At 35.7% G+C, this 17,164-nt stretch overlaps 2 protein-coding genes across 2 annotated transcripts in view; both read right to left on the reverse strand.

Moving 5' to 3' along the window:
- Positions 1-2,251, reverse strand: part of LOC6638429 (5-hydroxytryptamine receptor 2A) — an 88,845-nt gene extending 86,594 nt beyond the window's left edge. Inside the window, exon 1 of the mRNA XM_023177423.2 lies at positions 2,165-2,251. The gene's annotated coding sequence lies outside the window, so the exon portion shown is untranslated. The remainder of the gene's footprint in view (positions 1-2,164) is intronic.
- Positions 2,252-11,962: 9,711 nt separating this feature from the next.
- On the reverse strand, positions 11,963-13,683 carry LOC6638428. The gene is made up of 3 exons (XM_002061460.4): positions 13,606-13,683; positions 13,419-13,501; positions 11,963-13,368 (listed from the first exon to the last, which is right to left on the reverse strand). Exons 2-3 carry the CDS (start codon positions 13,450-13,452, stop codon positions 12,218-12,220), a joined length of 1,185 nt encoding a protein of 394 aa, XP_002061496.2. The 5' UTR covers positions 13,453-13,501; positions 13,606-13,683; the 3' UTR covers positions 11,963-12,217.
- Between the last annotated feature and the right edge of the window lie 3,481 nt (positions 13,684-17,164).

The following is a 17,164-nucleotide window of genomic DNA, read 5'->3' on the forward strand; positions in this document are numbered from 1 at the left end:
GCACAGTTTTCTCTCATTTATGTTTTATACGATTTCAAGCATTTGTTTTCCAAAATATTCTCAGGCGTTAATAACAAATATCATTAATATTTAACGAAACTTACTAATGAGATGTTTAATGGAATGTTAAATCAAAAAATATCAATTTTTTTTGTGTGGTTTCTGCATACAAAGTTAATCAATATTTTTATCTAACAATAAATTTCAATTCAATTTGCATGTGAAAATTTATCTCGTTTAATACCCCAAAAATTCGAACAATACCAAGTCATTTGATTTTAGTGTTTTTGGTGGGTTAGATAGGCATAATTATGCAAAATTTTAATTAGAATGGAACAGTTGTTCAGTTTCCAATGCGGCTGTTGCTGTTGCGGTTGCTGTTGCTGTTGTTGCTGTTGCTGATGCTACTCTTATTTGTTGTTGTTTGTTAATTAGGCTGCGTTGCTTAGTACAAACATGTGGGCAATTGTTTAATTTATGCCACATCACGTTAGCCTGCAAGGGATTAATGAGCCGCCATACGAACGCATAAAGCGCAGCTGACTAACTTGGGAGTTGATCATAAACCGCAGCCTAGACAACGCCCCAAAATGTAGGCAATAAAAAAATTTAAAACCCTCAAAATTATATGGCCACAAAGACCCAAAGGGCAGAAGCATATAAATGAGAGAGGGTGAAAGGAGAGGATACAGAGAGAAAGCTGAGCAAATGACACGGCAAGCGAAACTTTTTTAACATTGTTCACATAATATGCGAAAAGTTGCACGTTTTCTCAAAAATCTGCCACGAAGTGTTAGGGTATGGTTTAAGGGTAAGGACCAAATGGGCAGCAATGGATGATGATGAATGAAGAAGCACCTACGGCTTGTGTGCGTGTGCGTGTGTGTGTGTGTGTTCGCCAAGTTGACTTTGCTTCAGCTTGGTTTGGTTTAGTTTCGGTCTCTCTGTCTCCTATGCCCCGCTGGCATAAGTTTTATGAGGCCTTCTCTGTCTATCTCTCACTCACTACTCACAGAGACGTTAATCTTATTTGGTTATAGTGGGGGGCGGTTGCTGTTGCCGGTGCTGTTGCGTGCGTAAATAAAAGTAACAAATGTCGCCCAACAGCTACGCACAGTCCCACACACACACACACACACTCGCAACACATATGAACACATTCGAGTAGAACTTAACGCCAGGGGCGCATATTTTGTCTACTAAAAGCATGCCAGGGATTTTCCTACGTCTTACAATAAAAACATAGCACTTTGTCCAAAAAAAGAAACTCATGCCCGTGTGTATGTGTGGGCCAAGTTTTGGTGCGTGAATTGAATGCAAAAACTTGAAAGTTAAATATTGCACGCTTGGCAGGCCACTTGGTTTCCTTTTCTTTTCTATTTTTTTTTTTTTGCTCTCTAGTTTTTCTTTCTTTTCGTTTGTTAAATTTAATTAAAGAGCTGGGAAGCAAATGCGATTACATCAGACTAAAGTAGATGTCAGAATTATAAAGAAAACTTTGACTTTGGCTACGAGAGTTTGAATTTCAGTTTGAGAGAGTTTGTCAACTGTCAAAACTGATTTGAAGGAGGTAATCCATTTACCAATCCCACTCTTTTAATGTCCTGCCTTCCCTCGAGCAGTCAAGAAGAAAAAAAATTTAAACACACATTTAGCTCTGCAAGGATTTGTGAGGCAAGGATTTCATGGCATGTCACAGCCGCCAGGTGACTTTTTAGCCCTTACCTTACACTCTCACTCTGTTGCTGACTAGATTCAACTTCTTGTCTCAGTCAACATATCTTTGCATACTTGATGGCGCATAATGGCGCAAAAAATTGTTTACATGCATAAAACAAAAAACAAGACAGCAGCAGCAACAACAACAACAGCAAAATGGCAGAAATGAACGAAAAATGTTTTGCATTTACATAATTTTCGACTTTTCAAGTCGCATCGCATTACCATCGCATGGTTGTTGTTGTTTTCGTTGTTGTTGTTTAGCTACCTTTGCACTTTTGAACCAAAAGAATTTTGCCTAGCATACTTTTCTGGGCTAAACAAATTTTTATTTTCAGCTTCAGCTCAGCCTTCAGGCTAATTGCAAATGCATAGAAAATGTTGGTTTATTAAAGAACATACACAAAAGAAAATGTTGAAACTTTTAATTACTTTTGTTACTTACCCATTAACATTTGCTTTTCGATTTATTAATTTGCTTGCCAAAGTTCTATTCGGGTCATGCCATATAAAAATATTTGAAAAAAACAAATGGGCGTATGGAAAAAAATATGGGAAATTTCTTATTTATATTTTCAAGAATTTCTGGTATCTCTATTTTTTTTTTATTTTTATCTTTGCCAACTGATTAAGGCCGCCAAAAAATTGGCTCATTCATCACTCGAGAACCGTTTAAAGTAACGCACACACACACTCACACACAAACACACACGCGCGCGCTCACCATAACAGAGATGCACATACACAACAATTTTCCGTTGAGCCTGATTGGGATTTTTTGTTCCTGTTTCTTTGTTAAAGTCACTTCGACTCGACGCGTAGCTAGAGCTAAAAGGCTAAGAGAATGCGTAAGAACGTCCAGTTGCCCGCTGTGCCATCGACAAACTGATGATAAACGAAAAGTGTTTATCAGCAGCAAGCGTCGAAAGCAAACCAAAACTCTGCCACTGTCTCTGCCACGGCCGCAGTCAACGTCGACGTCGACTGTGCTGAGCAATATGTGATGTGATGTTGGGCAGTAGCCTAACCAAACATCGAGTAACCGAGTCCTCATATTAGCACAAAACACGAAGTCTCTCACGATGTTGTGGAAAAGGCGTCGCTGGCTCTGCGGCAGCTGCTGCTGCTTCAGTTGACTCGGCCTGCTGTTGTTTACTCTTCTCTTTCGAACTTACGCCAAAAGAGAGTGTAGACTTTGCTCTTAAATGCCATTGTAAAGAGAGAAATCTCTTTTTGGCACTTTATTTCTGTTATCAGTGTCATGATAAGCCACCGAGTTAAAGTTGTGTTGGGATAGGCCCAGAGATTTGCTTTATCTTGATAGTTGTTGTTTTTGAGGCATTTATTTAATGCTGAACATATAGAAATATGTGCATATATAGATAATACCTTACTTAAATGACAACTTCTATACTCTATGTATTATCTATAATTTGTTCTGTCGTATAAGCTCATTACTTTAATGTTTGCCGACTGGAGGACATTTTAAAAGGCAGTACTTAAAGACAACAGGTTATGTCTAAAGTTATTTCGAGGTCCCTTATCAGTAGCCTCTGGTCAAATGAAAGGTAAAAGAGCTACACAAGAAGCAATTAGCCTAGACCACTTGACGATTTTAAAACTCCCATATCCAAAATAGTTGAATTTTTTAGAAAATGTTGTCTATTTCATTTCTTAGTAAGGAGGATTAAAGGAATCTAAAGTTTCGGAATTTGTGATTGAGTTCCCACAAAAATATGGTATTTGTTATTTTTAACTTTGTTAACTTTAGTAGAATTATAATTAGGGTTTAGTAAATATAATAACTGACTGAATTGAATGATATAAAGTTTCGTCTTTAGGTTTTTATGAAAGCGTCGATTTTAACTTTACACGTCTTTTGACTTTAACAAGTCTTGATATTTTCCAACTGGTCTTCTCGTTGTTGGCTTGTATATATAGAATATACTTTTATGAAAAATAACTTCATTACTACTTATAAAGCTAAGCATTAGTAAAAAACATAACTCACTAATGACATTGAGAAATATATATGTACCTATTTACTCACAAAAAGTTATAAGTTACTAAATTAAAATGGAAGACTATCTTTAATCGTTGATTAGCTACAAGTATGTACTACTATTTTCAGAATATCTCTTACCAACATTTTTGAAAATTATTCAACCTAATCTGAGTTACAGTCGTTCCGTCTAAAATTGTTGACAATTCGCTCTTAGTATCTAGATCCTGGCAAATGCAGGACAAAGGCACACAAAAACCCTTCAAGCAAAATGCGACCACAATATATGCAAATGTCCATTTCCGGCCACAACGAGGAACACAAAAAAAAGGGAACAAAAGCTCCAACATCCTTTTCTTCCTGCTGCCTTCACCATGTTGTATTAACAATAAAACTTTAAGCAAACGTATAATGCAATACATGTAAGAAAAAGAAACAAATAAAATAAAAAAGATGCCACAAATGACAAAACAAAAGAAGACCAAAATTTTGCCAGTAACTGTCTGTAAAGCATAAAACGAAATAAATTTTCCCCATGTAGAAGCTTTCTTTTAAAATGTTAAACAATATTTACTAGACAAATTTCAATTTGTTTGCATTTTTAGATACATAGCATGGCCTTATTTTTAAAAAGGTTCTCGAAATTGTTAATGAGCAATGAACTTTTTCTAATGGCCTAAATCATTGTTGAGTTTAAATATTTTCACATAATGCGGAGATCAAAAAATTAATTGAAATCAAACTGAATATTCAGTCCATGTCATTGTATGTTGTGCAGTTTCTATCTCATATTGTTTTACAGGCCAATTTTCTTACCTAAGTTAAAGCATATGTATGATAGTTAATAAGGAAAAACTGGCTAACAAGAGACTCAGCGATGAAGCTCAATGAAGTTCTTAAGGCTGATCTAGAAACCAATTACAAAATAAGAAAAACGTCCAAGAACAAAAGATAAGAGAATTGATTTCGAACGATGTATGTATTCAAGTGATAGTTTGATCTTTTAAAATGTTTTCATCATTTATTAAAAACATGAACCAAAAAAGTTCAGACTTAAAATCCTAATAGTTTAGCGCAGCTTAAACTTAATCAATGTATTTAAGTGAACGTTTGATCATTTAAAATGTTTTCATATAAAATCATTTACTAAAACCATGAACAAAAAAGGTTCTGATTTACATTCCTAATAGTTTTGAGTAGGTTAAACTTAAACAAATCATGCAACTTGAAATAAAAACTTTAAAGTGTAATGTATAAACCAGAGCACTCCATTTAATTTACTTAGTCTTTTTCAAAATTCAATTATACAATACAAATATTGCAAACTTGGCGACTTTGCTGAATTAGCAAAGGAAATTTTATCCAAACCAAAGTGAGATTTAGTTAGCTCTGCTCCTCACTTTAAGTGCAAAATCGTTTAGTTTATTTTTCTTTCTCTATCAGTTGCCATGGCCACCTCTGCTGGTTTGGTCTATTATTTTTGGCACTCACTGTATAATTAAGTTCATTTGCCGTATAGACAGACAGCATCTCTCATTATTTAGCTCTCTTTCTCTTTTTTCTCTCTCCCTCTCGTTCCCTCTTCAGTTTCGTGAGCTAATGAGCAATAACTAATTCATAATTTTGCATATCCAGTTGCCCTGTCTTCTTTCTGCTCTTCATCAATTTAAAGTAGTTTTATTTTAGCTTTTCTCTTCACGACTTTTCCCATCTTTTACTTCATCTCTCTGTCTATTTTTTTTTTCTTTGCCCTCGTCAACGCTTGGTAATTGCCAAGCTAACAGAGAAAAAAAGAAAAATGCACAACACATAAAGAAAAATGTGGAATTAAATTGTCGAAATATGTTGCAAAAAGAATTATTAAATGGCTGACCGAAACAAAAAATTCTGACAGTTTTCAATTAAGCTTGATGATTAATCAATTTAAAATTGAAAATTGGGCCATGTCAACCATAATCTGAGAGGGCCGAAATGTTCTTTTCTGCCATAGTTTTTTATAACCTTGATATTTTTATGTTTCTGACTGATGATGATTTCTCATGGAGATTTATCATATCGTATATAAATATATTTACACACATGTGTCTATCAAAGGTCATGATTTGATTTAAAATTTATGTGATGTAAAATCTTCACTATTTGCTATTATTTTCTTAGCTTTTGAGCAATTTTACTGTAACTGAATATAAACTTAAAGTTGCTAAGTCTTAACCTGCTTCAGGTCGGAAACGAAGTTTTATATCAAATATTGTGTAAATATAGAATTGATTTTTTTGGTTAAAATAAAAGCATTTTCATGTTCATGCAATGTCGAGCTTACTTAGAAATTCCAAGTTACCATATAAACTAAATTAAGTTGTTAATTAACCTTCTCTTTGGTATTTAAATGCCAGATGACCTAACTCTTGACCGATTTTATAGTCCGATTAACAGTAAATGCACTTGTCTTTAAATTGACAATCCTCCCCAACTTCTTGTACCACCATTGAAAAATGAAAATGACAAAGAGAAAGAAAAGTAAAGTGGAAGTCGCAAGTAGTTAAAACCTTTTGCCAGGCAACCAGCAACCAACCACATAGTTAATGTTGAGAAACTCAATAAAAAAATATGTCAAGTTGTTGCCAAGACAACGATGCACTGGCTGTATAGAGAGTGAACGAGAGAAAGAGAGAGAGGGAGAAAAAACGCTCCATTTTTCTTGCAACCGCACATCAATTTGGTATCGGGGACTTGGACTTGGGGCTGGGTGGCAATGGCAGGACTGGCTGACTGGCACTTGGCTGGCGGTTAACTGGGCGTTTGCCTAGTGGTTGGAACCATGTCCAGGAACTTGCAACTTGGCGCGCTAAGTGCATTTTAATTTGTCTTTCATAAAAATGGTATGGCCATCTTCGTTGTTCTCGTCCTCGTCGTCATCGTCATCATCATCATCGTCTTCTTCGTTTTCATCGTTGTCTTCGTCGACGACATCTTCGTTCTGGTTGTCACTGTCACTGCAGCAAATTACAACAAATTTAATTTTTAAGCTTTCACGGGGGAAAAAGTTTTTTGCCGTTTCAACCATGAGCCCCAATGGAGATGACAGGTGATTATGCATATTTTGAATGGACAGTTTGCACTTCATTTGCCAGGCCTCATACCAACAGTCTGATTGAGAAAAATATAAAGAGAGAGTGTAAATAATTGGTAAAATTAATTATTTTAAACAATTATTTACATTCTTTAATATTTGAAAAGAATATTCTGCAAAATTAGAGTAGGGCGACTTTCACTCAATTAAGTTTAAAATTAATGAAAGGGAATTTGCTTTAAATAAATAAATGAAAGATAAAAAATGAATACAAATTTTTTTGATTGATCTCAGAATCTACTTATGGAAAACTCTACTGTGCAGATTTCACTTTATGTGTCCTGTTTTTGTTATTCAAAACGCTCTGGTGTGTTTGGTTTCATGCTTTGTTTTCATGTCCTGGCTGTTAATTGAATAACCTACAGGGATGGCATAAATTTCAATGTTCCAATAAGTTTCTATTTTGCCAGTATTGCATTACAGCTTTACTTCTAGTTACTTAGACGCCTGAAATGCCTCTTAGATTTAAGGATAATTAGATATCCTTTATATAGTAAATTCAACACAATTTAAAAACAATAGTTATATGTATTTTGATAATTTTAACCAAAAACATCAAAATGGATGATGGGTTTTCCTTCCAGCAACCTTCCTCTCAATCTATATGCCATTTAATTGAGTCATGAGAGTTGTGCCAATTGTTGTAGTTGTTGGTTGCTTGTTGGCTAAGTCAAATTTATTTTGCAATGCACTTGCAAAACCAAAAACCGCAACTGGCAACAAGAGATATATATAGAGAAGTGACACATGCAAAGAGAGAGAGAGAGAGCAAAGGGAATGTTGACTGATAAAGAGAGTTAGGCAGAGAAAAGAAGAGTGAGTGTGGAGAATGCATCATCATGTTGCTTGCAAGTTTTACAAGTGAAAACTTTGCTGTCAGAGATACTTTATGTGCAAATTTTTGGTTAAGGCAAGATACACACGTACACATACACACGCACAGTTGCAGTAACACACATACACACACACACACACATATACAGAGACATGGTCAGCATTTTGGGTTTTTCTGCTGCTGCTGTTGCTGTCAGTTGGCAAGTCATTTGCATGCACACACAGCAAACAAATACCAACGGGGCATGTATGACAAACAACAATAACAACAACAACAGCAGTAGCAACTACTGCAGCAACAGCAGCAGCAACAATAACAACAACAACAACAAGAATAACAAAAAATGCCTTCAACTTGAGGCAACAGCAAACTGCCCGCCTGTTAGCATATAAATCACATTGTAAAAGACAAATTGAAAGCTGTTGTTGCCGCACACACTCACACATAAACACACACACACACATACATATTATACATAGTCTTATGTATTGGTGTATTGGTCAACTTGCTGCGGGCTTCACTTGGACCCAAAAGCCTCCAATCCAATTGCAATTAACACATGCATGAACGTTACGATGAAAGGCAAAGTCACTGTTGACAGTTGCCTTCCCCTGCCCCACCCCAAACCACTCCACTTCACCACTCTTTAAGTCCAAAAAAATAAACAGAGAGGCACAAGTTTATCCTGCAGAAAAGAAACAACGAAAAACTTATCTCTACCATACCATACATAGGTTCATATATGTATGTATGCTCATACCTACATAACATGGCCGAAAATTGGGAAAACACAGTCAGTCCAAAGTTGATTAAAATTTAGGGCACTCTGTAGAACCAACAACAATTGAATATAAAATCCAACTGATTAACTCACACAATGTTCCAATTACTTGAAGCATTTTGCAGAGAGACAGACTTAAATTGTATTTGCAGTAGAGAAGAGGGAAGTACTTCACATTTGATGCATTCTCATAGAGTTACATTTGATTTCAACTTTATTCCCATTTTAAATTGTGTTAAGCTACGTAGGTAGATAGGTTCTTCCATCTATCTGGGCAAGTCCTTCTCCCATATGAACACATCACTCAAAATGGGAGAATATTCCATGTCAAAGATTAAAGCATTCTAAGAATCGACTTTCCCTTTACAGAGGAAACCAAGTTGTTTTAAGTTATTTTTATGGATCATTGAATCAATTTAATTGATTATTACATCCGAATGAATGTTAATTTGCAATATTTTTCATATGCCCAGATTGAAAGTGAATCAAGAGTAATTGATTTTAATCAACATTTGACTAATCTTGTTGATTTTAATGCTATTAGTTACAAGAAAGTGACGACAACAACAAGTTGTCGAGTTACATTGAGTTGGATGGAATAGTCAGTTCTTTGAAAATGTAATCCGCTTAAAGCAATTGAAACCTAAGACATCGACAAGACAATCAAGTCAACCATCTGACTGAACAAATGAGTCAATTCCCAGAAATGTTAGTTATTCTTTTGAATTTCTTCGGAAATCTATCTATTTTATCTATATCTAACACAATTTAAATGACTCGCAATGGCACTTAAAGAGGAAATCGAAGCGAAGGGCAACCAGGCACCGACAGTTTGTATCATAATAATTTTTTACCCATTCCATTTAGCTGACTCAACAGTTCAATTGAATTTGATGGCAAAGTTGTTGCTGTTGCTTGTTCTTTTGGGCCGTCATGGTTTTTGACTATGAAATCTAGATTAGAACTTTTTCGGGCAACAACTTGTGGCAAACATAATTACAAGCTGCCAAATGACAACCATAACAGTAACAACAACTACAGCAGCAACAACTACAACAACAACAACAACAAGTTGATGTCCTAGATGTCCTGGCAACGCTGTCTCTCTCTCTCTCTATTTTATACTGACTCTCTGCTCATAATGAAGCCATAAATTTAAAAGCAGCCAGCCAAAAAGAGATTAACAAAAGCTGTCTGACTGTCTGAATGTCTTTGCTAAGTGTGTACAAAATATATATATACATATATATATATTTATTGATATACATGTATTTGTTTGTTGTCAGTGAAATTTAATCAAATTGTGTTGGAAACTTTTGAAATTAATAGAAATTCACAGCAGCTTTGCAAAAAGTAACATAAAAGTTGATGCAACAGGATGACAGGATTAGTGGATGGAGGAGCATTGAAGATATATATGTATGTATGTATCTAGAGGAAAGAAGTTAGGAAGAAGAGGGAGGAAGACAGAGAGTGAGAGAGATCCTTGAGAATGAAAATGCTTTTTACCCATTGCCAATAGCTGTCAACTGCATTTATTATTTACACTTGTAAATAAATATATATGGAATAAGGGAGGAGCTGTAAAGAGGAGTTAAGAATAAATGTGGAGTGAGATGGTTGAGAAGGAATTGCGGGGAAGATGACCGACCGTCACTTGCCAAGAGTAGCACATACATTCACATTTACACTCCAGTTAACACCCCAGGGACAGCAGTAGCAGAAGCAGCTACGCAATTTACGAATGCTGCGTTGCACTTTTCTGCTTTTGAGGCAACACCCAAGCTCATGTATATATGTATGTAATGGCCTTAGCCAAGTAGTATATGCTCAGATACAGATATATGTATAAAAATACTACATACATACGTATGTATCTATATACATATGTAGTTAGTTATACTAACCTACACACATGCATTTGTAAAGCAAATTTGTATTTATGCTGCTTGCCAAAGCACCCATGACACACGCTTGGCATTTGGTTTGGGGTTTGAGGTCTCTGTGTCTGTGTGTGTGTGTTTTTTGTGGGGTTTGGGTTTGTCTTGCAATGCTCTTTCTGACTTTCAGCACATTATGTGCTCCATTTAATGTCTATGTATATACCCAATAGCAATACACACACACACACACACACACACATAGATTCACACTGAAACGAACGTCAAGTGGCAATTTACATTAGTTTTATTGTATAAGAAATTAGCAGCATTTAGCAACAGCAGCCGGCAAAACTTTTGCCTTCGGCTCTACTCACTTTCTCCGTATTTCTCTAAATATATGTATATATATATTTATAAAGTATGTGTGTTTGCATAAGTGTGTGTGTGTGTGTTCGTGTATTAGATTTGTTTGCTCATATGGCATCTTGGTTGCCCTCAGCATATCAATTTGATCCTTACATCGACATCGTCATCATGCCTCAGGAGATTTCAAGGTGTGCAAAAAGCACAAATCGATTTTATTAATGAAAGCAGAAGGAAAAAATATATGGAAAGTGGAAGGAAACTCTTTCTTTAACTTCCTTCTTTCACAGATAAGAGACCGTCAACTGTAACAATTGCCAATCTATATACATATGTATAGGCCTTTTTACTTTTATGGACATTTTTTTCTTTTAGAGGCATTTTAAATTATGTTTGCCAAATAAGAGATTATTGGGATTATCATTCGGAAATCTATAATATAACCACAATATAGAAACCTTCAAAAGCATTTGAAGCATTTATATCAAATGTTGCAATTTAAATAAATAATAAGCGACCTTTAAGTCCATTAATATTGTTCTCCTATATATTGTATTTTACTTGCTTTAATTTCCACATAACTAATTCCAAGACAACATTTAACAAACAAAACATAATTAAGCACAATCCCTTAAAGTAGGCAATAGATATTTCAAAAATTCATTTATTAAAGACTATTGAGAACTTTAAGGTCGCAAAGAAATTATAATAGCCATAATTTGCCAACTTTCAGTCATTAAAAAAATATAATAAATATAAATATAAAAATTATAATTATAAAGTTGAGCATTTGTTATTTATAATTAATATTCATTATGCTTGTTCTCTATTGCGGATCATTTTTAGACATGAAGCGATTCTATTTCGAAATCGTTTTAGTGTTGAATATCAAAATAGAAATATTTTTATGTTGCAACATATTGACTCAAAGGTAAAAGTTTTTAAAGCGACTAAAGTCGCAAGCAAATATAGTAGTACAGTGTTTAAGGCCATAAGAGGTTTATGAATAAAAAGGTCTATTGGAATTTCAGAAATCACAATTTGAAATCTCCATGATGCCATACTTATGACCTTTGCACAACATTGACTTTGAATTAGGCTATAAGAACAATCTGACTTAACAGAAGGTGATGTATGTATACGAAATAATCAATTGATGGATATTGTGCCCGTTGAATAATCTGAAATGAAAGCTATATTAAGTTAATAGACCAGTCAAAACCTAAACATTTTTAATAATAATCATTAATTTGTTTCATTCTATCTTATTTTTATTTTTACAATCACTTGTTCTAAGCTAGACAATCTAAGGCTCTAACAATATTAATTTACAAAAAGCAAACCGCAAATTCTCTCACTAAATCTAATATAAGAAATTACAAAATAGACAATAACAGCCCTTCAAAGTAAAAATATATATAAAACCCATAATTTTGTTAATAACTGCACTAACCTCATCTATTATTATATATAGCTAACTGACCTAAACTGACCTAGAATAAAACTAGACTACATGACATTCGTTAACTAAGACCACATCATCATCGACTAAGTCGCCGTTCTTATTGGCATGATGCTCATGATGTATGGGACAACTGACAATGAGTTCATCTTCTTTGCCCTTGGATTTATCAATATGCACAATGTCCAGTTGTTCCTTTTCCTTTTCTTTCTCCAACTCCTTTCCCATCTTCTCCTTATGCTTGATTTTTTCCTTCTCCTTCTCCTTTTCAAATTCATTGTCATGGTCAAGTTCCAGATGATCACCCAAAAGGTGTTCGATTACATCATGATTGTTGCGTAAAGCCAAGTCAACAGCATTGTCCAAAAACTGATAAAGGGTCTCATCCATGGGAGTACGATGCATGTTCTTGTCTTTGAACTGATGTACTGGCTCCATTATTGGACTATCCATATTATTGGTGGATTCCAAAAAATGCTGCAGCATATAGATCATAGGTGGCACAACCGATGTTGACGGCTTGTGTTTGTGATGACGTCCTCGTCCATTCTTGATCTCAGGTGCATTTAGGTAGAGCATTCCACCAAGATCCTGATCTGGGCCATAGTTTAGCTGGTGCTGGACACTTTCAATCATCATATTGGGTGCGAGTATTTCAAATTCCTTTACCTCATGCTTTCCATCGGGCGACACCATTTTGTTATAGTAGACATATGGAGCAGATGGAGCTGAAGATGATGGTGCTGGTGGTGGTGGTGGTGCATCTATTAGACCACCATGATGACGTCGGTGACGGGCCTGATGCGATGGCATTAACATTTCATCGACACGTCCCAAGCGACGTTTGCCATGATGCAATTTGGTTAGTTCCATTGGTAGTCCATCATCCAAAATCAGCTCCACCTTTCCAAAAGCCCCAGCAAATGGCATCGATGAAGCAGTAACAGATGGAATTAATTCAGCCTTCTCAGTGGTGGTTCCATTTGCAGTCTTCTCAGTGGTGGTTCCATTAGCAGTAATTTCATTAGGGATCGAATCGTCTGTCAAAGTTATATTTTGCATCTCGGTAGTAGCACTTGTGGCCTCCAGAGTGGTGCCAGTACCATTGGTTGTTCCCATTATCGATTGGTTGACATTATTTGTGACACTCTCAGAGCGTTTTATACGCAATCCATCTCCAGCCACAAAAAACGCTAAAAGAAGAAAGTCATATCTGTTCCTATGGACGTATCCTTATACTTACAACAAGCTAAAATTAAGATAAGTAAATTAGCCATCGTCTCAATAAGATTATTGATAGTCAAATGCTATAATTGAAGGTCGCTTCTATAAAAGAAAAGGATTATTTTGTTTAACTTTGAATTATTCCTGTTTTTAGGGTTTTTTTTTTTATTTATTTATTTTTTTTTTGTGATAAATTTTGAACTCACTTTTTTCACTTTTCAGTTATTGAGGTTAAGATGTGCTCGTTACAAAGTTTGTAGTTGGAATGAGTTGAAATAATGCCAGCCTTATGGCAATGCTTTGACAGTTGTTTGAATATCAAGCAAAGGCCACTATGACTACATATTTGTAACTGAGTCAAACAAAAGAAAACAGCAAAAACGGAACGAACAACGGAAAAAAAAATTTCCCATTTTCCAATCAAAATTCAATACACACAAACGCACACACACAAACACACTCGCGTATGAGTGCCGGCGACCTTTTCAAGTGCTGCAAATGGCAGCAACCAAAGAGGGACAACAAAAAACTGAACCATATGCTCTTTAAAATTCGACTTGATGATATCCTATAGACTAAGAAAAAACATTTAAGTTCGAGACGATGACCCATTTTTATCTTATCTTCAAATAGATATAATTTGAGGTGCCATAAAACAAATAAAAATAAAAAGTAATTTATCCAAGTAGTAGTTTATGTATTAAGAATAATTGGAAAGCTAGAAATATATACATATGTATATCTTATTCAGCAGCTCTGAGAACTCGATAAGTCTTGTAACTAAATTTAAATCGAAATTTCGGTTTTAATTTAACAATTTCAACACCAGCAACAGAAATTGTAATTTTAATTCTTATTATACATATTAGTCAAAATACGAAAACAATGAAAATCATGAACAACAGTCAATACATAGATACTTGATTTTGGTCCTCCATTTGATTGGTAACTCGTCAATTTAGATTTGACTTGATATACCCATTTCATTAAGAGTTTCGAGGGTATGAAAACGAAACAAAAAACAAACTTTGATTTTTATTTTGTTTCGTGAGCCGCAAAACAAAACGCAAATACATTGGCAAAAAACTTTTGGCTTATAAATTTCCAATCAAATTTTTGTGCAAAAATCAAACACTTTGCTGTGCGAATGTATATGTGTATGTGTGTGTGTGTGTGTGTCTGTGTGGTTGTATGTGCAGCTATTACTTGATTAATAAATATTAGCAGCAAAAATTGGAAAATTCTCAACGAAGCGTAAAAATGCAAACATACGAACGAAATGCGATACATTTGCCAAATGACTGAAGCATGGCCAAATACACACTCACGCACACAAATACACCCACACACTCTCACACTGACTTCCACTCACACGCCTGCACCCCGCCAGGAGGAGGCATTAATAATGTAAAGTGCGTGCGTCAAATGTAAATTTTTTTGTTGTTCGCTTCAACTCATGCGATTTCATAAACCTGCGACATTTTCAACAAACAATTTTTGCTTCTGCCTTCCATTTTTTTTTTGTTATTCACCTGCCTGCAGGTGAGCGTCTTAACGCCCAGGTGAAAGGTAGAACGAGCGAGAAGGCACTTTTCTTATCAGCTTAAATGTAAATGCCAAGCGTTTGGGGATTGGGCAGGGGACTTGATGAAACGTTGGGCCAATAGTGTTAGTGTTTGTGTGTGTGTGTTTGTAGGGAAACCATCTGGTGCTGCATTCAGGATTTGCACATTCAACTCGGTCGCAGATAGAGAACGAGAGAGATTGCCCTCTGGCTTTAGCATTTCCTAACATTCCTGGACGTCGCTCCCTAGGTTTTCAGTCTCTTACTCTGCCTCTGCCTCTGCCCCAGCCTCTGCTGTTGTTTTGCTTATCTAAGGCATGGCAATGGAGGAGGGCGGGGATAACCTGTCTATAACGATTGCAAGTTGATTTTGAGAGCATATTGAATATAAGTCGATTGGGCGTCTCCTTGTTGGATTTACTTACGACAAGCGGTTTAAATATTTAATATGCCCCACTCGTGTGTCAACGAGGTGAAGGCAACGAGTATTGGCATTTTGTGCGTAGAAATTGAAAATTGTCTTTGAACCAAAAAGCAACCCATGTCCAACGTCCAAACTGCAACGGCTTCAAGGGATTTATCCAGGCCCAGACACACTCGAGCACACACACGTATACACCGAATCAAAGAAAGTGAGTCGAAAGAGTTGGATTTGTGTAAATAAAGTGAGGATTTGCTTTTGCCTTTGATCCTTACAGCTTTTAAAACGGAAAGAGAGAGGGTGTGAGAGACAGGGAGACTGTTGGAAACATTTAATAAGTGTTTCGATTTGTTGTTTCGACACAACTAAGGCAAAAAATAGAGGAGAAGGTCGCAGGGAATTGGCAGGCAATGCTGGAGTCAAGTGTCTCATTAGTTGGCTCGTTAATATTCCAATTGTTGACACAAATACCAGTAAATACTAAAAGAGAGGAGAGCCTTTAACCTGTGTGTATGTGTGTGTGTGTGTGTGTGTGTGTGCGTGTAAAGGAATTTAATTAATAACGTCCTTGGGTCCTTTTCGTGTGCAACGCGGCGTAAACTTAATTAAATGCGCAAGTGGCAAATGAAAAGTGAGCAAAAGATGGCAGGTGGCACCACTGAAGCTGTAATAGGGTCTCGCGGAGGGGTAAAGCCAGAGCTGGATGGATCATACAGTGGATGGAGCTTGGGGGGTGGCCACATAGGATCCCATAGTTGTTAAAGTATCCTTGTTTTTGTCACATGTCAAACATTTTATTGGCCAAGTCATTTTAATAGTGAAAAATATAGCTGGGTAAAAATTATTACCCAGCGCTTAGTCAAAATGGCGAATTTGCGAGGGTTGGGTGGTGGGTGACTTGGTGGTTGGACGATAAGTGGGCGTGTTGTTACTGATGGCAAGAGTCATAAAATAGTGAAGAACTCGCTTTGAGGTTCAGCGACTTTAAAGCTTTTGATACCATGCAACTTGCAAGCTAAAAAGGAGAGTATATCAACCATTGCTTCGATAGTCTGGCTATGAATCGGTTTTTTAAGGACAATATCAGTTTGGGTTTATAGATCTCGATAGAAAATATCTTGTAGTTAAGTATGAAAGTAACAACTAAATAACTTAATTGCAACTTTCTGAAAATCAAAGACAAATAACCATTAAATCTAAACAATTAATTCATTTTTTAAATATTCATAAGCTTACTTTCTCTGTATGTTTTTAAGATATAGTTGAGCTCAAGTATTGCACCCGACTTTGCAGCTTCAGCCGCTCTCCCAGGTATTGCTCTTTGTCATTGGTTAAATACAACATGTCGTATGCGTAATATAGATCTTGTTTCAATTTTCTGACAAAAAAGCCAGTTCAATTTGTTAGGCAACTTTTTCACAGGAAATCTGTGACAGTGCCAACAATTGAAAACACATTTTTAATACAAATACTTAAAAACAAAACAAACTTTTCTAAATAAAGTCGACGTTATGCGTTTAGATATGAGATATTATCTTTCTTGTATCAAGCAGGGTATCATGCAGACATCACTTCAACTAATTTGCAGCATTCTTTTATACTTAGTTTACGAGTTTAGTTTTTGACTGGGTTGAAGTTTTGTCTGGTTTGGCTGCGTCTTTTATAGCCTGTAACTAAGGGCAAAAAGCAGTGAAATATGCAAAGAAGCATAACTACTCAAAGCGTTGGAATGGGCGGAGTCGTGGGAGGGAAAGACAGATTGGAATGAACTTTAACATGC

This window comes from Drosophila willistoni, assembly GCF_018902025.1.
Source record: "Drosophila willistoni isolate 14030-0811.24 chromosome 2L unlocalized genomic scaffold, UCI_dwil_1.1 Seg139, whole genome shotgun sequence".
In the NCBI taxonomy this organism is placed as follows: Eukaryota; Metazoa; Arthropoda; class Insecta; order Diptera; family Drosophilidae; genus Drosophila; species Drosophila willistoni.